Here is a 17317-nt window from a genome sequence, read left to right as displayed (position 1 = left end):
TGATGCAATGTTTTTTTCCCCATTCAATCACTGGTTGTACAGTGAAATGTTTTTATTGTGTGCTATGATGATGTGTTTTCACTAGGAACCTTTTTTATATTCCAGGTGGCTGTTTTACCTATCTCATTGTTAGAGTTTCTGCAGACAAACACTATTTTTGCAGAGAGTGAAAACCACACAACCACACCTCATGGTTTAAAATGATTTTTCACATGGATTATATGTTCCTGTCCCTCAAAAAGTTTGCTTAATGCATTTTCCAGTAAATTACACCCTTTTACAGAGGGGACATTTTTTTGTAATATAAAATAACAAGCGAAATTTCCTCCTTCAGAGAAAAACATATTAGCAAGTATTATTAATGTTATTATTAATTATTAACTATTACTGTTAAACTTCTGAACTGTTTCTACTATTAAAAGTGTTTAAAAACTGTTATATGGTTAGACAGGTTTTTATCTGCTATAGTTATGATGCAGTTAATATAGATTTTTAGAAATGATGACCACGTTATTGCACGTACCTAAGTTACTTTGTATTGTTCCTTGTATGCCAGCATGTCCAACCTGCAATGATTTCCATGGACTAGTGCAGAAAATCATGGAGCTACAGGATATACTTGCAAAAACATCCAGCAAGGTAATGTAATGTGTGTGTTATTTGTGCTGATTTGACATTTAATCCAAAACAGAGAGAGGAACGGTAATTGCTCCTTTGAATTAAATGAGTAAAATATATCCCCTTGTCAGTACGGTTCTGTTATTAACATTCACTGCAACAGGCATTCAGAGCCGTATTAACATTTGGCTCTGCCTATTAATGAACTCTTTTCTCTTCTGATGGAGAGACTGAGAGTGTATGAGGTGTTAATAGTATCTCGTGAATGAGTTTTGTGATGCTACTGGTTTGCTTTCGAAGCTCCTTTTTTCATGTGAATATAGACATAGAATGAGGCTGACTCATGTCTTCTTTTCTACTTGGTTTTTGTCTTTTGGGTGTGTTGGGGGGGGGTGTTGGTGGTGCAGCTGTCCAGGGCGGAGGAGAAGATGAATGGGCTGGATGGCTGCTATTGTGAGAGAACCTGCAGCGTCAAGGGGGTCGTCTACAGGGAGGATGAAAGCTGGACAGATGGCTGCAGGAATTGCACATGCACGGTGGGGCTTCTCACAAGGGTGCTCGACTGCTTCTGCGTGCATGCTAGTGTGTGTGTGTCTGACCATTAAAAGGAAAGGGGAGGGGACATTCGGTTTTGTGATTGTGTGCATTTGAACATACTGGGTCTGAAATTATGTACTTGTCTCGCTGTGTGTGATTATATGTTTGCAGGCATGTGAGCGGGATATGAATGTGTGCGGGCATTTGTATGAATGGGATATGCATTTGTGTCTGACAACATGCATTTTTAATCATGCATTGTTGTATTTATTGTATCGTGTGCATGCCTCAGTTGGTGTGCGACTGTGTATGCAAGCGTCTGTGTGTACACATACATTCTCTGCTCTTATTGTAAGCTGCCTTTTTGTCTTGAACCCCTGTTGATCAAGTGTGTGAAGATAGGGGTTTGGGTGAGGTAGAGGTGCAAAGTGCAGGGGCACCGTTGTTGACAGCTTGTAGTATCATTATTTTCATGCACTAGCTTGAGGGTTGCCCTAGTTACCCAAGAAAAGATACTGTATTAAAAACCTCCACAGTACTCAGGATTAGACGCATCAACAGCAGTGCTTAATAATACGCTATTCTCTCAAGGGTCTACTTTGTGCTGCACAAAGTGTGAATAATTGCCAAAAGAAGAATTATAAGCGGCTGGAGATCTTGTGCTTGTACTACATCGGCAAACAGATTTCACTGGCTTTCAGTCTACTCAGCTTCGGAACATGAAACTCATTCACTGCTACTGAACTGCTCCAACCAGCCAATGAGATGACTTTGCGCACCACTGCCCAACATGCAAAAGATAGGAAATCACATATCTCTCAGTGCACCGCACCTAATTGCACTTGACAGATGATAATTATCATCAGGGATTTGTTCTACCCACTCATCCAATGAAATCGCTTCATTCGTCGGGAAAGATGTTTTGCCACTCCTGGGCTGCAATTAAGGCATTAAATGGGATATGTTCTTACCTTATGTGTGGTAATTAGCTGTGACCTTTAAAATTCAAAGGTCATGCATTAAGATGTTATCAATTATGTGGATCAGGTTCATAAATGTTGCTGTCACAGAGCTTTCATCCGTGGAAACTATGTTAATTACAGTAACAGCCGGAGAAAAGGAGATAGTATTTAAATATGTTAGATATACAGATTACTGTAGAAATCTTCAGTTTAGTGGATTCGCAGCACAGTATTCATAGTCCTCGGCTTGGCCAGAACCCTCTGAATATTTAGAAGACGCAACATAGGATTTGGGGGGTTGAGTAAGCTGCAAACATCTGTGCATCCTGTGATTTATAATGTATTTATAATGGCATAATTACAGTCTAAAATGCATTAATTTCAATAGCAGCCTTGCATGCATTTAGCCTATGCCAATTATACAAATGGGGTGAACAATATAATAGAAACATCAACATAATGTAGTAGTTCATCATTACCAAAAAATCAACAAATACTAGCTTCATAAAAATATAATTTATTGATGGACCACTGTGTTTAGCTTCAATTGTATGTTGGACAGTAAGGATTTAAAAATGGCTGACAGAAATTCCAATGTATGTTTGAAGTTCAGAAACAATGTTATTAGCCAATATCAGCCGTTGATATTAGCTGTTTCATCATCATTTATAAAAGCCAGTACATAAATTAAAAAGGAAAACATGTAAGAAACACCCTTCAACTATCTTATGAGTGTCGACACTGCATAGATTGCCCACCAGAGGGCGCTCTGTAACTTTCCTGCAGTACCCCACCAATTACCACCAGCCAGTACTGCCAGGAGTTCTCGAGTATTCCAAGTAAAGATTATATTTAATTAGCATTGTTATATTGTGTTAATGAGAACAATTATTGGGGAAATCTATTTGCGTTTGAAAGAAAAAAAAATATTGGCCGACATATCAGATTTTTAAATCACCAAATATCAGTGTGGGTATCGGTAAAATCCGATATTAGTTGTTTTCCAGTTTTTCCAGTCTTATTTTTTAATGTTAAATCCTAATTATTATATATATTTTTCAAAATGCAGTATTTTCCCAATTTAGGTGATTATTATTATTATTATTATATAGAAAATTATTATTATTATTATAAAGAAAATCAATATAAATATAGTCAGATATTTAGAATTGTTGATACTGAAGTAATATGTATCAGTTCAAGCACCAAACACCCAGTGTCACTTGAGTTCTACTAGTCACTCTTTAAACTAAGTGTTGTGTTTCTTTCTACCAGAATGGCACGGTGCAATGTGAGGCCATCTCCTGCCCTCCCCCTCAGTGCCCGGCGGGCACAGCGCCTGCCTACGTAAAGGGTGCCTGCTGCAAGGAGTGCCAGCGTGAGTGAAGTACCCTTAACCTCAGCACCCTCCTACACTCATACAATCATGGACACAATTGCGCACAAACGCGCACACATAACAGCAAAACAACCTCCATCACCAGATTTAGAGCACATATAACACCTCCACAAGGGCTGCCTGACAATTGACCAGGGCTCTGCTGTGTTGCTAAGCTACCTCCTAACATGTCTCTTGAGATGAGTCCATCCTTTTTGCATATACACGGACCAATCAATTATTCACTAGCTGGCTTTCAAAACACAGATGGCCACCAGTCACAGAGACATGAGCCAGTAAATCTGGGATCGCTGCATGTGATGTAAACTAGTTCCTATTTATGGCATGGCATGTTGAGGCTGTGAGAAAAGTGAAGAGGAAGGGAATGTGAAGGGTCTAAAACGATGCTCATAATCACACTGGCAATAGTGTCTCCATAAATGTCCATTTATTAACTTTTGAACACTGATCTGTTCTAGCTGGATAAATAATTCCATTTCATCACATTGCTACATAGAGGGTCTGTTTTTTTTTCTTTTTTCCGCATGACTTTGAGCTAAGCAATGAACTCTTATTAGCCTCTTCACCGCAGCACTCTGCATCTCATATTCTCTCAATTCCCCTCTCAATAAAAATGGATTTCAGTGGGTATTATCGTATTATCTTTTTTTTTTTACATTCTGCTGATAGTATCCCAAATGAAACTTTAACAGATGTGATATATTTTCTTTTGAGAGGCAAAAAGAACTGCCTGCCAACTTATAGAACACAATCTAGCACATGCATTAAGCAAAGGAATTTATTACCGTACGTCTGAGTGTTTTCAATAACTGGTGTTCTCACCTGAGATGTGTTGAAGGTTACACACCATATGAGCGATAGAAAAACGTACCAGACTTTGTGCGTGTGCGTGTATAGTATTTCTTAGCAGATTTGACTCCACGTCTTGTGCAGGCTGACTTCATTTGAGAGCTTCTTCATCACAAGCACCCACGCACTTCTGCCATCCCTCTTCCTGCTTTGCTTGTAAGCGAATGACACAGTGAAAATGCTGCAAACGCAAATAATAGACAAGATTTACTCTCTATCAGGAAGAAACAATTAGTCTGGGATGCTAATCATCTCGTGTCAGCATCTTTTTCCACGGAACCATAGGCCTAGGCCGATACGCAGGGGCTTTAAGCGGGACTGTAAATCTGCTGCCGTGTTACCCAAATACAAACACGTAGCAAGTAATGCCCTTAAACTCAATATCCCTGTTCTCCCTTGTGTCAATGAGGTAGACAAACACACAGCTAATTACACGTGCTCTCGCTTTGGAGAGAAGTGTACCGCAAGTTTCCTTGCTACAAAGACATGATTTGCTCTCCAAATTAAAGGCTTATCTCACAGCGCCGGGCCTTCCAGGGAGGAGTTCTGAGTCTCTATGTTTTTGTGTGTGATTGTCTGTCAAGTAGAGCGCCAAGTGGCTGTTTCAGAAGTCCTTCGCTTTTATGATACGCTGCTTTGTGATAGGGCCTGACCTCCAGTGTCAATCATTTCTCCCCCTTGTATCAGACTAGATCTGTCTGACCCCAACTGCTCATCAAACATACGCTTTCTGCCCATGTGATTATTTTAACCTCCACCACCCCAAGAACCCCCAGTTACATGAAATGGCTTCTCCTCAGTGCCACACTCAGGAGTGCTTTCTCCCTCTGCATATTAATTATGCCATCACTTCTTCTGTTGTTACTTAATTGAGTTTGACACGCTTGATTTGGTTCAACTGTATTCACCTGAGGGCTTTAAAAAAAAGGTCTCACAAAAAAAGTGTAAATAATAAGGACAGAGTGTGTGATGCACGTTAAACAGCACTGGTAAATAACTCTTGACATCTAACTAGTGTTTACGGTCACAGCTGAGCGGAGACGCACAGATTTGGGTTCAGCAGTTACAAAAAGAGGACAGTATGAGTCAAATCTTTTTCAGATGAAACAAGAAAAAACCTCACAATCTGAACAAGAGCCTCTATTCTTTACAAACAACTGCAATTCAGATCAACTTCCTGTTAGATCCACATCATCTACGAATTTCAAGAAAGGTCCCCTAAACAATTTCTAACACTCCTTACTTTCCCTTTAAATTATTATTTCAAATGGAAGCTCTGACATCATTTGTCTTTTTTAGTGTGTAACATTTGGTCATTTTCTAAAACAATGCTGTTAGCTTTGTGGCATTTAAAAAACAAGGGTCATAATGTTTGCTTCCTTTTTTTGAAGTAATTTTGTTTGTCTGGATATAAACCAAGTAGAAATGAGCTCGGGGCTTGTGCAATTTCTGTTTGAGATAATTTTCTTACATGTCACTCTGACCTCTTTTCAAAATATTTGAATCTTTCTGCTCTGCCAGCCTGGAGAAAAATAGTGTCTCTTTATCAACTGTGTATTTAGCTTACGGGCGTGGTGCATTTTTTTAAAAATTATATTGATTTAACTTGGTGGGAGTTACACATGCTTGCATTGACCAGTTCACCACCTGCAACACATGCCAATTTCCTCTGCTTAGTTTTCAGCAACCGAATTGTTGTTCCTTGCGTGTAGCTTAAACTGTGAGCTCTCTCATGATAGGATGTAAGCAGATTGTAAAATTCTGATGGGCCTTTTTTTAAAGAGCCTTTTGTCCCCATTATTTCAGCTGCTGGTTGTGAGGTCTAGTAAATTAGTTATGATGATGCGATTTTACAATTCAGATTAAATTTGTATCGGAATTCTTCAGAGAACATGCAGATCCCAAATCTTTTCAAGCTGTGTAAGAAGCTCCAAACCAGAATGAAGCATCTGTTCTTCCTGGGGCGAAAAAGTGGTTACCCCTAATTTGGGTGATATTGTGACAGATTGTTTGGCTCTTTTAATTATTTTCCCACATCATACTGAATCATTTGTATGATGTCAGAGAATATATACACTGCTCAAAACATTAAAAGAACGCTTTTTTTTTATCAGAGTATAGCATCAGGTCAGTTAAACCTCTGGGATATTAAACTAGCTAGTTAAGTAGCAGCAGGGTGTGTGTGTGTGTTTGGGGGGGGGGGGGGGGGGTTATTAATTAGTTTCAGCTGCTTTGGTGTTAATGAAATTAACAAGAGGTGCACCAGAGGTACAACAATTGGACATCTTACAAAACAGGAATGGGTTTACTGTTAGATGCAACTCTGTTGTTTTTGCTAGTTTTTGCAGTTCTGGATCCTACAAATTTAATTACACATTAATACGTGCCATTGCCAGAAGGTTTGCTGTGTCTCCCGGCAGAGTTACAAAAGCATCGAGTAGATTTCAGGAGATGGGTAGTTACTCGAGGAGAGCTGGACAGGGCCGTAAAAGATCCTTAAACCATTAGCTGGACTGGTATCTGCAGGAACAGGATGAGCACTGCCAGACCTACAAAATGAGCTCCAGCAGCACACTGTGTGAAGGTCTCTGACCAAACAATCAGAAACTGACTTCATGAGTGTGGCCTGAGTGCCCAACGTCCATCTGGGGAGGCATATCCATGGAGGTATGCACAGACCTTTGCTAGGCAGGCTGACCACCATTAGTATCAGCACAAAATCCTTGGACCAATGTAAGACGTTCCTGGTGCACAACAATACCCGGCCTCATGTGCTGAGGATATGCAGGGAGTTCCTGGAGGATGAACATTGTCAGACATAGAAGACACACATGCACTTAGGGGCCACATGAATCACTCAATACTATTCTGAGTTATTCTAGGTTGAAATTTCAGCAAAATGGACTAGCCTGCTGCATCATTTTTTCAATTTGATTTTCGGAGTATCTTTGAATTCAGCCCTCTGTAGGTTGATGATTTTCATTTCCATCAAGTGATGTGGCATCCTGTCCTTCCAAACACATTACCCAGTCCATATGACTATAGACACATGTATACAGCATGATTTTTTTCATATTGAGTGTTGCTTTCAGTGTGTCCCTTTATTTTTATTTTTTTTATCAGTGTATATATGAAGAGACAGTTTTGATCATTAGGTTCGATCTAAGGTTTTACCGATGAATTAAGTTACAAAGAAAGAACAATAAAGAAAATTCAAATAGAAAGTCATTATTTTCCGATTAATGAGGTTATGAATTCAAAATGAATTATGGGCATCTTGTTTTTCTTCGCATCTGATTGGTAGCTGAAGACATTATTAACTTATTAAGGGCCAATCTGCGAAACCAAAGGCATGCGTGCTGGCTTAACCTATGGATAATATTTTTTTTGAAGGGACCATGTCCAGTGGATATCCAGGCAAAGACTTACTATTCTATTATGTGGTCCTTGTTTACAAATGCAGATACATTTTTAAAAAGCTAATAAAAATTGTTTTTGTTTTAACTTCAATAGATTACAATAACAACATATAAGAAAGTGCCGTCCCTGCTTTGCTCTCTATGGAGATCATTGATCTGCATGTAGCATGAGCCTAGCTGCTCTACCTTATCAATAGAATCTGAATACTTATATGCAAAAAAATAAAAAAATAAATAATGAAAATGTATTCAACAGCTGTTCAAACTCAAGCATCATAAGTATTGAGCTGTTATCTGTTTGGAAATGAAAGGTATCATTGTTCGCATCCTTCCATCTCCAAACCCGGCAACTGCAAGCGCTTTGTTGCGTTCTTTATTTGTATTTTTTTACTCACATGTAATTCTACAGCTTTCACACAGTTCAGCTAACATTTCTGCTACTCTTTGGTGATCATTAAATATTGTCTAAATGTCTTACACCAGCACATTTTTTGGACCTGCATTAATTAATTAAAAATAGGTCACAGCCATTTAAAAAAAAGGGAGATGTAGGGTTATTATCCTGTGCAGATGATAAACCACTGCAGATTTTAAAAAGCAATGTGTTTTTATGTGCATATTTGTTTAATATTTGTTCATTGTACCATTTATTTATTTATTTATTTTATTTGTGTGCATTTATGTGTCTGCTAACAGCTGTCTGCTTATTTGGTGGAAGAGAACTGGTGGAAGGAGATCAGAAAGCTGTACGTGACTCTGCTGGCAGGTGCCTGCTGTTTGAATGCAGGGTAAGTCATATCAGCACGCACACACAAAGGCACGCACGCGCGCAAACACACACACACACGCACACGCAACCATTTTCATTTAGAAGGCTCTTTAGAACGTCTTTTAGAAAGAGACCCCACATTACCTCATGGACCTAAACACTTCAAGTCTCCTAATTTCCATATCGCTCTGCATGACAGCTTACTAAATACTTACGCTGTGTGACCCACTGTGGCAGGATACAATACCCCATCTTGTGAGTTTGTCCGCTTTAGCTCAATTTCATTGATCTGTCTTGTCGTTGTCCTACAAAAAAAAAGAAAAAAAAGAAAAGAAGACCGAATCCCACTACTCAATTTTACATTTGGAGGCCAAAATGTAAAAAGGAGGTGTACCTGTCAGTCAGAGAATGCCACATCTATTCTTCAGCACCAATCATCAGATACCACAGTGGTCCCAAATTAGATTCATTCCCCAATTATTCAAAGTATTTGCTTTTGTCTGCCTGGTGCACCAGATGGGTGGGTTGCTCACTTTTGGGAGTAATTCGCTTGATGACATTATTCCAGGCAGGCCCAATCAATCACAGAAAAATGATTTGAAGTTTTTAATCACCCAGCTCTATCATATCATCCAGCTCCTCCATGAATTCGGCAAAGCTCCATTAGAATCTGCAGTTTCAGACAGCTGCCTGGCTTGCTTGCCCACACCTGGCCCATCTGTAGTCCCAGTTAACTGACTGGCAGTCACAGGCAGATCAAAGAAGTGCTGTCAGTCAGCCCACTGCTGCAGACTTCTGCAGGCTTCCCCTGACAGCTGCTTGTCACGTCTCTGATCTTCTGTCTGCCTGCTGGCTGCGAGGGAGGTGGGTTGGGTTGGGGGTGCAAGTTTTGGGTGGTGGGTGGCCAGAAGTAGATGGCAAGGCTTGTTTGGAAAGTTGCTTTGGGACTTTTGGGGGAAGTTTGTTCCAGAACTTTACCTGTGTGTGAGCCGAGATCATGGCATATTATAAGGACGCCTTTTTAACCTCCTGATTTAAGGTTATCCTTAGGAAAACATTTGTCCACTAGGAATTAACAGAAGAGGTCTGTTGTTTTTGTCGAATTATCTGTGGCAATCTGGAATCTAAAAGGGCATCAGTTGGGGGTACAAGGATGAGATCATCACATTGGCCTGCCAAAGGCATGCAGGGAAACAGAACCTCATAATCAGGTTTTACACTCTGACTAAACGCACATGCAGGGATAATCTAGAAGATTGATTCACTGTTAGTGTAATAAAGATGCATCATAAATCCTGATGTAAATTGCTGAGGATAACAAGAGAAGAAGAGCGTGCTTTCCCCTTCTTCTTTCCCTTTTCACAGGTAGTTTTTTTGGGGGAAAAATGTGATTGACCAATGAGTAATTGGCGTATAATGAACACAGCGGGAGCAGGGAGAGTGGGGCCATGAAAGAGGAAACACAATGGATGAATAATTACCTATATAATTACCTCTGGGCCCTTAGGAAATGAAGGGGGCAGAGTTCACCTAAGAAGTTGCTGACAAGGATTTTGCCTCCTCTCTTCACAGGACAGGACCATGCATCGAGTGGTCCCCAGTGAGCCTTGTCCCGAACTCAACTGTCCGGAGTCGGAGCAGATTGCTTTGAGTGGCAGATGCTGTAAAGTCTGCAGAGGTATTGAAGAAGCATGTTCTTATACTTCAGAAAACATGCAAGAATTCAGACCTGTTAACCTCCACACCTTTGGAGCATGTTTATATGCTAACTGTTTGATTTTGACATTTGATTTCAGGTCATTCAGCATGATATTTACACTCTGTTTTTTTTCAAATGAATTCTCTCTACAAGGTGATTGGGTAGTTTTTCTGTTCTTTTCTGTAAGAAAGATCTCCTTTATTTTAAAATGAATTGCAGCAGTTAAAAAGTGCATGTGACTTCTAGAAAATTGAATTGAATGTTGTAAAATAATAAGTATGGTCTTTAAATTTTTACCTACTCATTCATAGTGCAGCGTAGTTTTCTGTGAAGTCAGATGTAGAGAGCATATTTGAGTGTATTGCCCTCATTTACTAGTAAAAACACCACAGTTAAGATACTGTGGAGGGAAAAAAAAAGGTGTGGAGCTATGATATAACCTTTCGACTGCCTCTGTATGCCTCTGTCACTCCTCTCCTTTTCTATCCTCTGAGTCTCACCCTTTTCCTCCCTGCCTCCCGCAGGTCATGACTTCTGCTCAGAGGGCAACGGCTGCATGGAGAACTCTGACTGTGTGAACCTGGAGGCAGGAGACTGCTGTGTTTGCAAGGATGGCTTCCGCCCACTGCGAGATGATAATGCCTACTGTGAAGGTATAGTGTGGTTCTGAATAACAATCTCTGTGTTAAAGTTTAGCAGCTAGCTGCTCCCAAAAGCAGTGCCCAGACAAAGGCGAAGGTTTTATAGATTTATTGAAAAGCAGAAAACTTGAGTGGGAGAGGGTTTAGAGACAGAGTGAAGAAAGGGTGGTCGGGGTTAGCAGTGTATGTCGGGTGAAACGCATGATGAGGAGCTAAGTACACTGTAGACTGTCAAATTAAGAATAATGTGCAGAATGGAAAGTTAACATTGGCAACAGAAAGAACAGGAGAAACTGGACCTGAAGTAATGGAGCAGCTAACTCTGGAGGTGAGGGTGGGATCTGGCAGGGACTGAGAGGAGAGACAGTTTGATATACGTGGTGAGACAATATTATGTTGTGGTGCCAACCACAGGGGTTTAAGGCTGGAGAGGAATAGCTGTGCACACAGATATGTGTACACGACAGGACCAACAGACTAACAAGAGACGGAAAAGTCTTGGGACAAAGCGCTTTAGAGATGACATTTGCAGCGAGGTGGAAAATGAGGACGTGCTGATCAAAGGATATACCGGATATAAGTCTCTTTATTCTCTCTTACATTTTTCTTATTTTTGATGTATTCATTCACTTGTTCAGTGTTCCAAAAGTAATACAGCATTTTTATAATGTTTTATATGAATCATTTTCCTTCCTTTAGACATGCCAACATAATAATAGCCAAGATTTTTCTTTTACTTCTGCAGAGGTCATCTTACAGTCAGTGTGACAGCTTATTTTCCAGCTTCCAAAAGAGTGTTTATGCTTTTCAGTCTGGAGAATTATAAAACGAACTGTACAAAATTTGCCTCAGGCCTTTGGTAGATAATCCAGCACAAAGAATCCAAAACATTAGGTCACCGTTTCTAAATGTTTATAGTTTTTATTTTACGAAGCAGCAGGTTATTAGTTTCCTAGCTTGACTGAATCTCATTCAAAAGGTTACCCCCCACTCTGTACCCAAAAATGTTTGGAAGCTGTAAATAAAAAGAGAATGCAACTATTTACGCAAATCATTAAAACCATAAATACTTGTCGAATGTAAAATTGTTTTGATGCTGACAACATGTGTCAGACTGAGAGAACAAAAGACTAAAAAGATGAAGAAGGCTTCAGCACTGTGAACGACTAATAGGGAAAATAGGTGAACATAGAATAACTTAAAAATAATGTTTCTCAGTCTTAAAATAAGATAATTTGGGTTTTTCATCCTCAGGTTGCACGATGTCATTAAAGGATTCAGGGAATCTGAAGAAAGTGCTGTACAGGGGACAAGTAGAAAACAGCTCTAAATGGCCATAATCTTTGTGCCCTCAGGTAGCACCGCATTAAAAACAGACTGATTCTCTAGCTGAAGTCACTGCACTGCCTTCGGGAGCAAAAAAACATTGCCATCAAACAGCTACAGCAAATAGTTGCTTGCAAAATCAAAATCATGGACTCTGCGTGCGTTTTGATGCATAGATGGCAGAGAAACCATTCTGTACAGTATTGATGATAGTGTGAGGTCCATAAATATGAGTAACTTCCCATTGATGCAAATGATGAGGCCGGTTTTGGAGCAACATACTGTATGTCGCCATCAAGATGATGTCTTATTCAAGAACAGCTTTGCTAAACCACATCCTGCATTTCTTTAAACTTTTTGGCCTTGTAATCAAACACTCTTTGAAAATATTCAGCTTGTTATGAAAAATAGAAAAGAATTAATGGTCCTCATTCTAAAACTCCAAATTTGTTATTTAATGTGTGATGTTTCAAGCACACCTGCTCTTCATCAGACTGTGAAACACAGGGCAGCGGCATCTTATCGCCTGTGACAGGTCACATGATTGACCATGATTGATAGCAATAACATCTCATCAGAACCCAACCGTGCCTTGTATAGGACAAACAGTTGATAAATAATCTACAGGTCATGCATATTGTAAATCAGATAAAGGTGCCTCAGCAGACAAAAGCACATTATGAAAAAACAAAAACTACAAATTAGGCCCCCCAAACCCAGGAGAGTTAAATAATTTGCAAATGACTGCATTCTATTTAAATGTTATACTTTGCTGGTTTTATGCTTAGTTGGTTAAAGTGTCTGTCTTGTAAACAGGAGATACTGGGTTCAAATCCCAGCAGTGCCTGATTCGTAGTGTTTGTTGTCATTGTTAACAGAAGGTAGATTTCCACAATTTCATGTACAATGACAATAAAGGGCTCTTCTATTCTATTCTGTTCTTTTCTCTCACACAGCCTGGCTTTCATCAGAGTCAGCTTTTTATATTTTTTACCTAAAAAATGGAAACACATGGGAGCATTTTCAAAATATTTTCCCATAAACCCCTTAGTTGAATTCATGGTCTTTTTTTTCACATAATCCTGTTGTGATGGGAAATGTAATCCTCTCATTATCTGTGTCCACATCAACAATAACTGCTTTTCATAATACAATTTGAGACCCTTGTGTTTGTCTTCTTAGTCAGTAGATTAATTTCTGATATAAAAACAAGCTCAGAGTTTGTATGTGTGCATATGTTATTGGTCTCTCTGTTGGCCATCAGATCGCTCATCACTGAGGTCATGTATTACTAAATGCCTGCAAAGGTTCACAAGTCTGCTGCCTTTCTGCGCTTTTAAGTCAAACACAATGGGATTAATTATATCAGCGCTCTTCCTTTACACAAAGAGACACTGTTTTCCTTTATTGCCTTTTGAACGCCCCACACTTTTAAATTGCTCGACTGAAAAACATTGTCTCCACCTCATTGAGCAGGTCATTTTATGTTGATGGGGAAGCTATGAAAAACCTGCTCACAGAGTTCAAACGTTCACCCTAGAAATTGATGGAGCTTCAGATGAATTTCTCATCTGCCATCTTGGTGGAATCTTACCAGATGCGTCATTAAAAAATGATAACTTTATCATCTCCAATGCTATCCTGTACTAAAAAATGTAGCAAACATCATGTAATAACTGCTACCCCTGTGTATCTCTGGCATTAATGAGCAAACAGGGTATCAAAGTTATTTAGATTCATCTGCTTTTGACCCCGACAGCTGCCCTGTCAATATTCAGCCTTCTTGATCTTTCTTTTTTTATTGTGTCTGTGCAGTTTTAGACCCTCAGTCCGTGAGTTCATGCCTACAGTCATCGCTCTCTCTCTAATGTAATCAAGATGTGGCTCAAGTGTCGCATAAGAAGACAGGCTTCTTATTTTATTTTTTTTTAAATTGTAACCAGGGTGTTAAATGATTGAGTAGTAGTACTTCACAGCTTCAGTGGATCGCACATTAATTTAGTGGTATGAGCAGTTGTCCAGGTAATTAGTCAGAGGGAATCTGCATAATTACAGATACTATCTGACTTAAGTTAATGAGGAGTAATGCTGTGGGTTGCAGGTTGTAATCAAATAGTAAATGCAACCCTCATCCACCATAGCAGTGTATCTCCATGATGTCCTTGAAAACAACATTCAGACAATGGTGGACAATAACGAACATTAACGGCAGCGCCGTTGCTGAGCTGGAACCAATGTCACAAAAGGTAAGTGTAAACAAATGTGCAACAGGAATAATTTAGCACAGTGCTAAATAATTTGTTTTCTTAAACATTATTGCTGTTGTGTGTTTGTTTACACTTACCCAGTAATAAATCCCACAGTGGTGGAGGTACTTGCTACTTACTAAACATTAGTTATAGAATATGAAACATTGTACAGCTTCTCAACAGGAGAAAGGAATTTAAAATGCTATACCTAAACCATTACCTTGAAAATATTGCTTATATTGTAGGCAGTACATCAGGAAGATTGTGAGTATGAGTCAGACTGAAGCAAAGGATTTTGTATAATAACAAGAAGACTGAATTTAAACTTTCTGTTGAATTAGTTACATTAAACTTATCTAAACCCCTGTTTTGAAGGCTCATGTTGAGATTTTTGGTTGCCTTCATATTTGTATTTTTTAAATAGACGTTCCAAGTGAGGAGTGGATCTGGTTGATAGACACTGCACAGCAGCATGGTAGTGAAATGCCATTTACCAGGTAGCTGTGCTGTAAAGCATAGCCTTCTTTATTGGCTAATTTACTCCAAATGGGACCATAATTTATAAAACTGACTATTGTCCACCAGTGTTGGTCAAGTTACCTGAAAAAAGTAATCAGTAACTAATTACTGATTTCTTCCCCAAAAAAGTAATCCCGTTAGTTTACTAATTACTTATTTTCAAAAGTAATTAATTACTTAGTTACTTAGTTACTTTTTAAAAACACGATTTACAACCTGAATAGGTGATAAGGCGATAGATCTTTCAGCCCAATTCTACTTTTTCTGCATAATCCATCATACAAAATGTAATCAAATGGAAAAGTCTCTTTTTTTAACTTGTTTTATCAGTTTTAATCTTTTAACTTTATGCATCAAGCAAAAATTTACATTATATGCAACATTCACTGACTGGAAGAAATTTGTTTAACATTTAAACCTATTTTCTGCACATTCCAGCACATAAAATAAATATTTTTTTTTTCTTTCAATTAAATGCAAGTGAAATAAAATCAAAGACTAGCGGTCCTGTTGCTCTATTTTCACCTGTAAAGCAGGAGTGGCGTAGGCGGAGGTTTACCCTGGTGCAGGTGTGCTGCAGCAGTCAGTTGAAGAATCCGCGAGTTTCTCTGTGAATTTCACATTACGTGGTAGCGCACTCGGTGCTTGCTCGGAAGTTAAGGGGTTTTCTTCCCACGCAGTGAACAGCAGACGCTAATGTTTTTGTCACTTTTTATGGAATCAAACTCAAAGTAAGGTCAGTACTTCCACGCTTTAACGCTGCACGCTCATACTCTCTCCCGCACTCAGTATATTATCCATTGTTGATCTGCACACAGCTGTTGCCACGAACGTCGCACTCGCTTACGTCATTGTCATGAGACACTCTCGGTTTTAGTAACGCAGTAACGCAGCGTGCTTACGGGAAAGTAACAGTAATCTAATTACCGTTTTTGCAATACTAATCCCTTACTTTACTCGTTACTCGAAAAAAGTAATCGGATTACAGTAACGCGTTACTGCCCAACTCTGTTGTCCACACAAGAAGTATGTGAAGTAACAATATTATAAAAGCAGGAAAACTCTTTCAAGCATACAGAGGTGTTAGTGTTATAGGCATAAAATATCTGCGCTGACCATCTTAAGACTTTGAATTGATGGAAACTGAGCTTTCTTTTAGGTCCATGAATGGGTTTCACCTCTCATCTGAGGGACTTCTTCAGTTCTAAGAAGTCCCTCAGATCATGTGACCCTTACGACTCGCATGATAACAGGGTGGGTCAACCGCTCTCAGGGCCACCTCAAGTGACAACCCCCCACTGGAGGTTAAATACCTGCTATTCCCCATCAGCTTTTAGAACTGAAGAACCCTCACGGATAAGAGAGAAACGTGTTTATGATCCTAAAGCGAAGCTCGGTTGGCTTCAGTTCAAGCATTTAAGACTACCATAACCTGGCTGACTGACTGTGATATTTACTGACCCTTTCCTGTTAGCTTTCTTCGTGGTATGTTAGGTCTCCTGCTAGCAAACAGTCCACCACAGGTAATGTAATGAGTTGTAAACACAGACCAAAATAAAATTGAATTGGATTGATCGTGTCTGCTGTCACTGACACTCGGCCTGGCATTTCAAGTTCGGATCAGATTGATGTCCCATCCGAATAACTGATCAGTGCATCATTTATACAGAGTATTCAATGTAACAACAAAGTATCACCTATAAAAGCACAACATTAAGTTCTTATAGGATGCACAATACATTACTATACATAAATAAATGTGGGAAGCATACACATGCAGTGTAAATATCCCAGCAGGTCTTTAATTCATTTCAATTCAATTGAATTTTATTTATTTAGTGCTAAATCACAACAACAGTTACCTTAAGGTGTTTTACCTTAATTCAACAGTACAGCTGCTAGTTCGCTACACAACAGATGTAGTTACAGATATTTGTAATTAGTGATTGTTTTTAGGAAGGAAATACAAGAAATATCCCATTTTCCTAAAAATATATCCAACAAGATAACCAGCATAACAGTGTCACTTAAGCTGAAACAGCTGCAGTATTGTAGTAGTGTGAATTGAAAGACTCAAAAAACATGTTAAAAGTTTGCAGCTTGATTCCTTTTGCTCTTTAGTGATCGCAAGTTTATCACACAAGCTCTTTGAACGTTTTCAGCAGTTCATTCTTGTAGAAATAAGGATGTAGCCACCCATGTCATTACCAGCGTAAAAGTGAGTGCAAGCAGACAGACCTGTGCCTCCAACATCAACACTTCAGGCCCCAAGTATTCATCTCCATTCATCTCGAGAGCAGGCTGACTCTTGCTATGAAATTGGATGGCCG

General features: G+C 39.2%; 1 protein-coding gene across 1 annotated transcript in view; it reads left to right on the top strand.

Annotated features, from left to right (window-relative positions):
• nell2a (neural EGFL like 2a) overlaps nucleotides 1-17317 on the top strand; it is an 85346-nt gene that overhangs the window by 17145 nt on the left and 50884 nt on the right. The window contains exons 7-12 of the mRNA XM_040026150.1: nucleotides 557-639; nucleotides 1026-1154; nucleotides 3393-3495; nucleotides 8481-8572; nucleotides 10126-10231; nucleotides 10777-10905. Coding sequence (XP_039882084.1) covers nucleotides 557-639; nucleotides 1026-1154; nucleotides 3393-3495; nucleotides 8481-8572; nucleotides 10126-10231; nucleotides 10777-10905 — 642 coding nt within the window. The remainder of the gene's footprint in view (nucleotides 1-556; nucleotides 640-1025; nucleotides 1155-3392; nucleotides 3496-8480; nucleotides 8573-10125; nucleotides 10232-10776; nucleotides 10906-17317) is intronic.

Source organism: Simochromis diagramma, unplaced genomic scaffold (genome assembly GCF_900408965.1).
Source record: "Simochromis diagramma unplaced genomic scaffold, fSimDia1.1 OVJJ01000293.1, whole genome shotgun sequence".
NCBI lineage: Eukaryota > Metazoa > Chordata > Actinopteri > Cichliformes > Cichlidae > Simochromis > Simochromis diagramma.
This window is presented reverse-complemented; position numbering and strand designations above follow the sequence as displayed.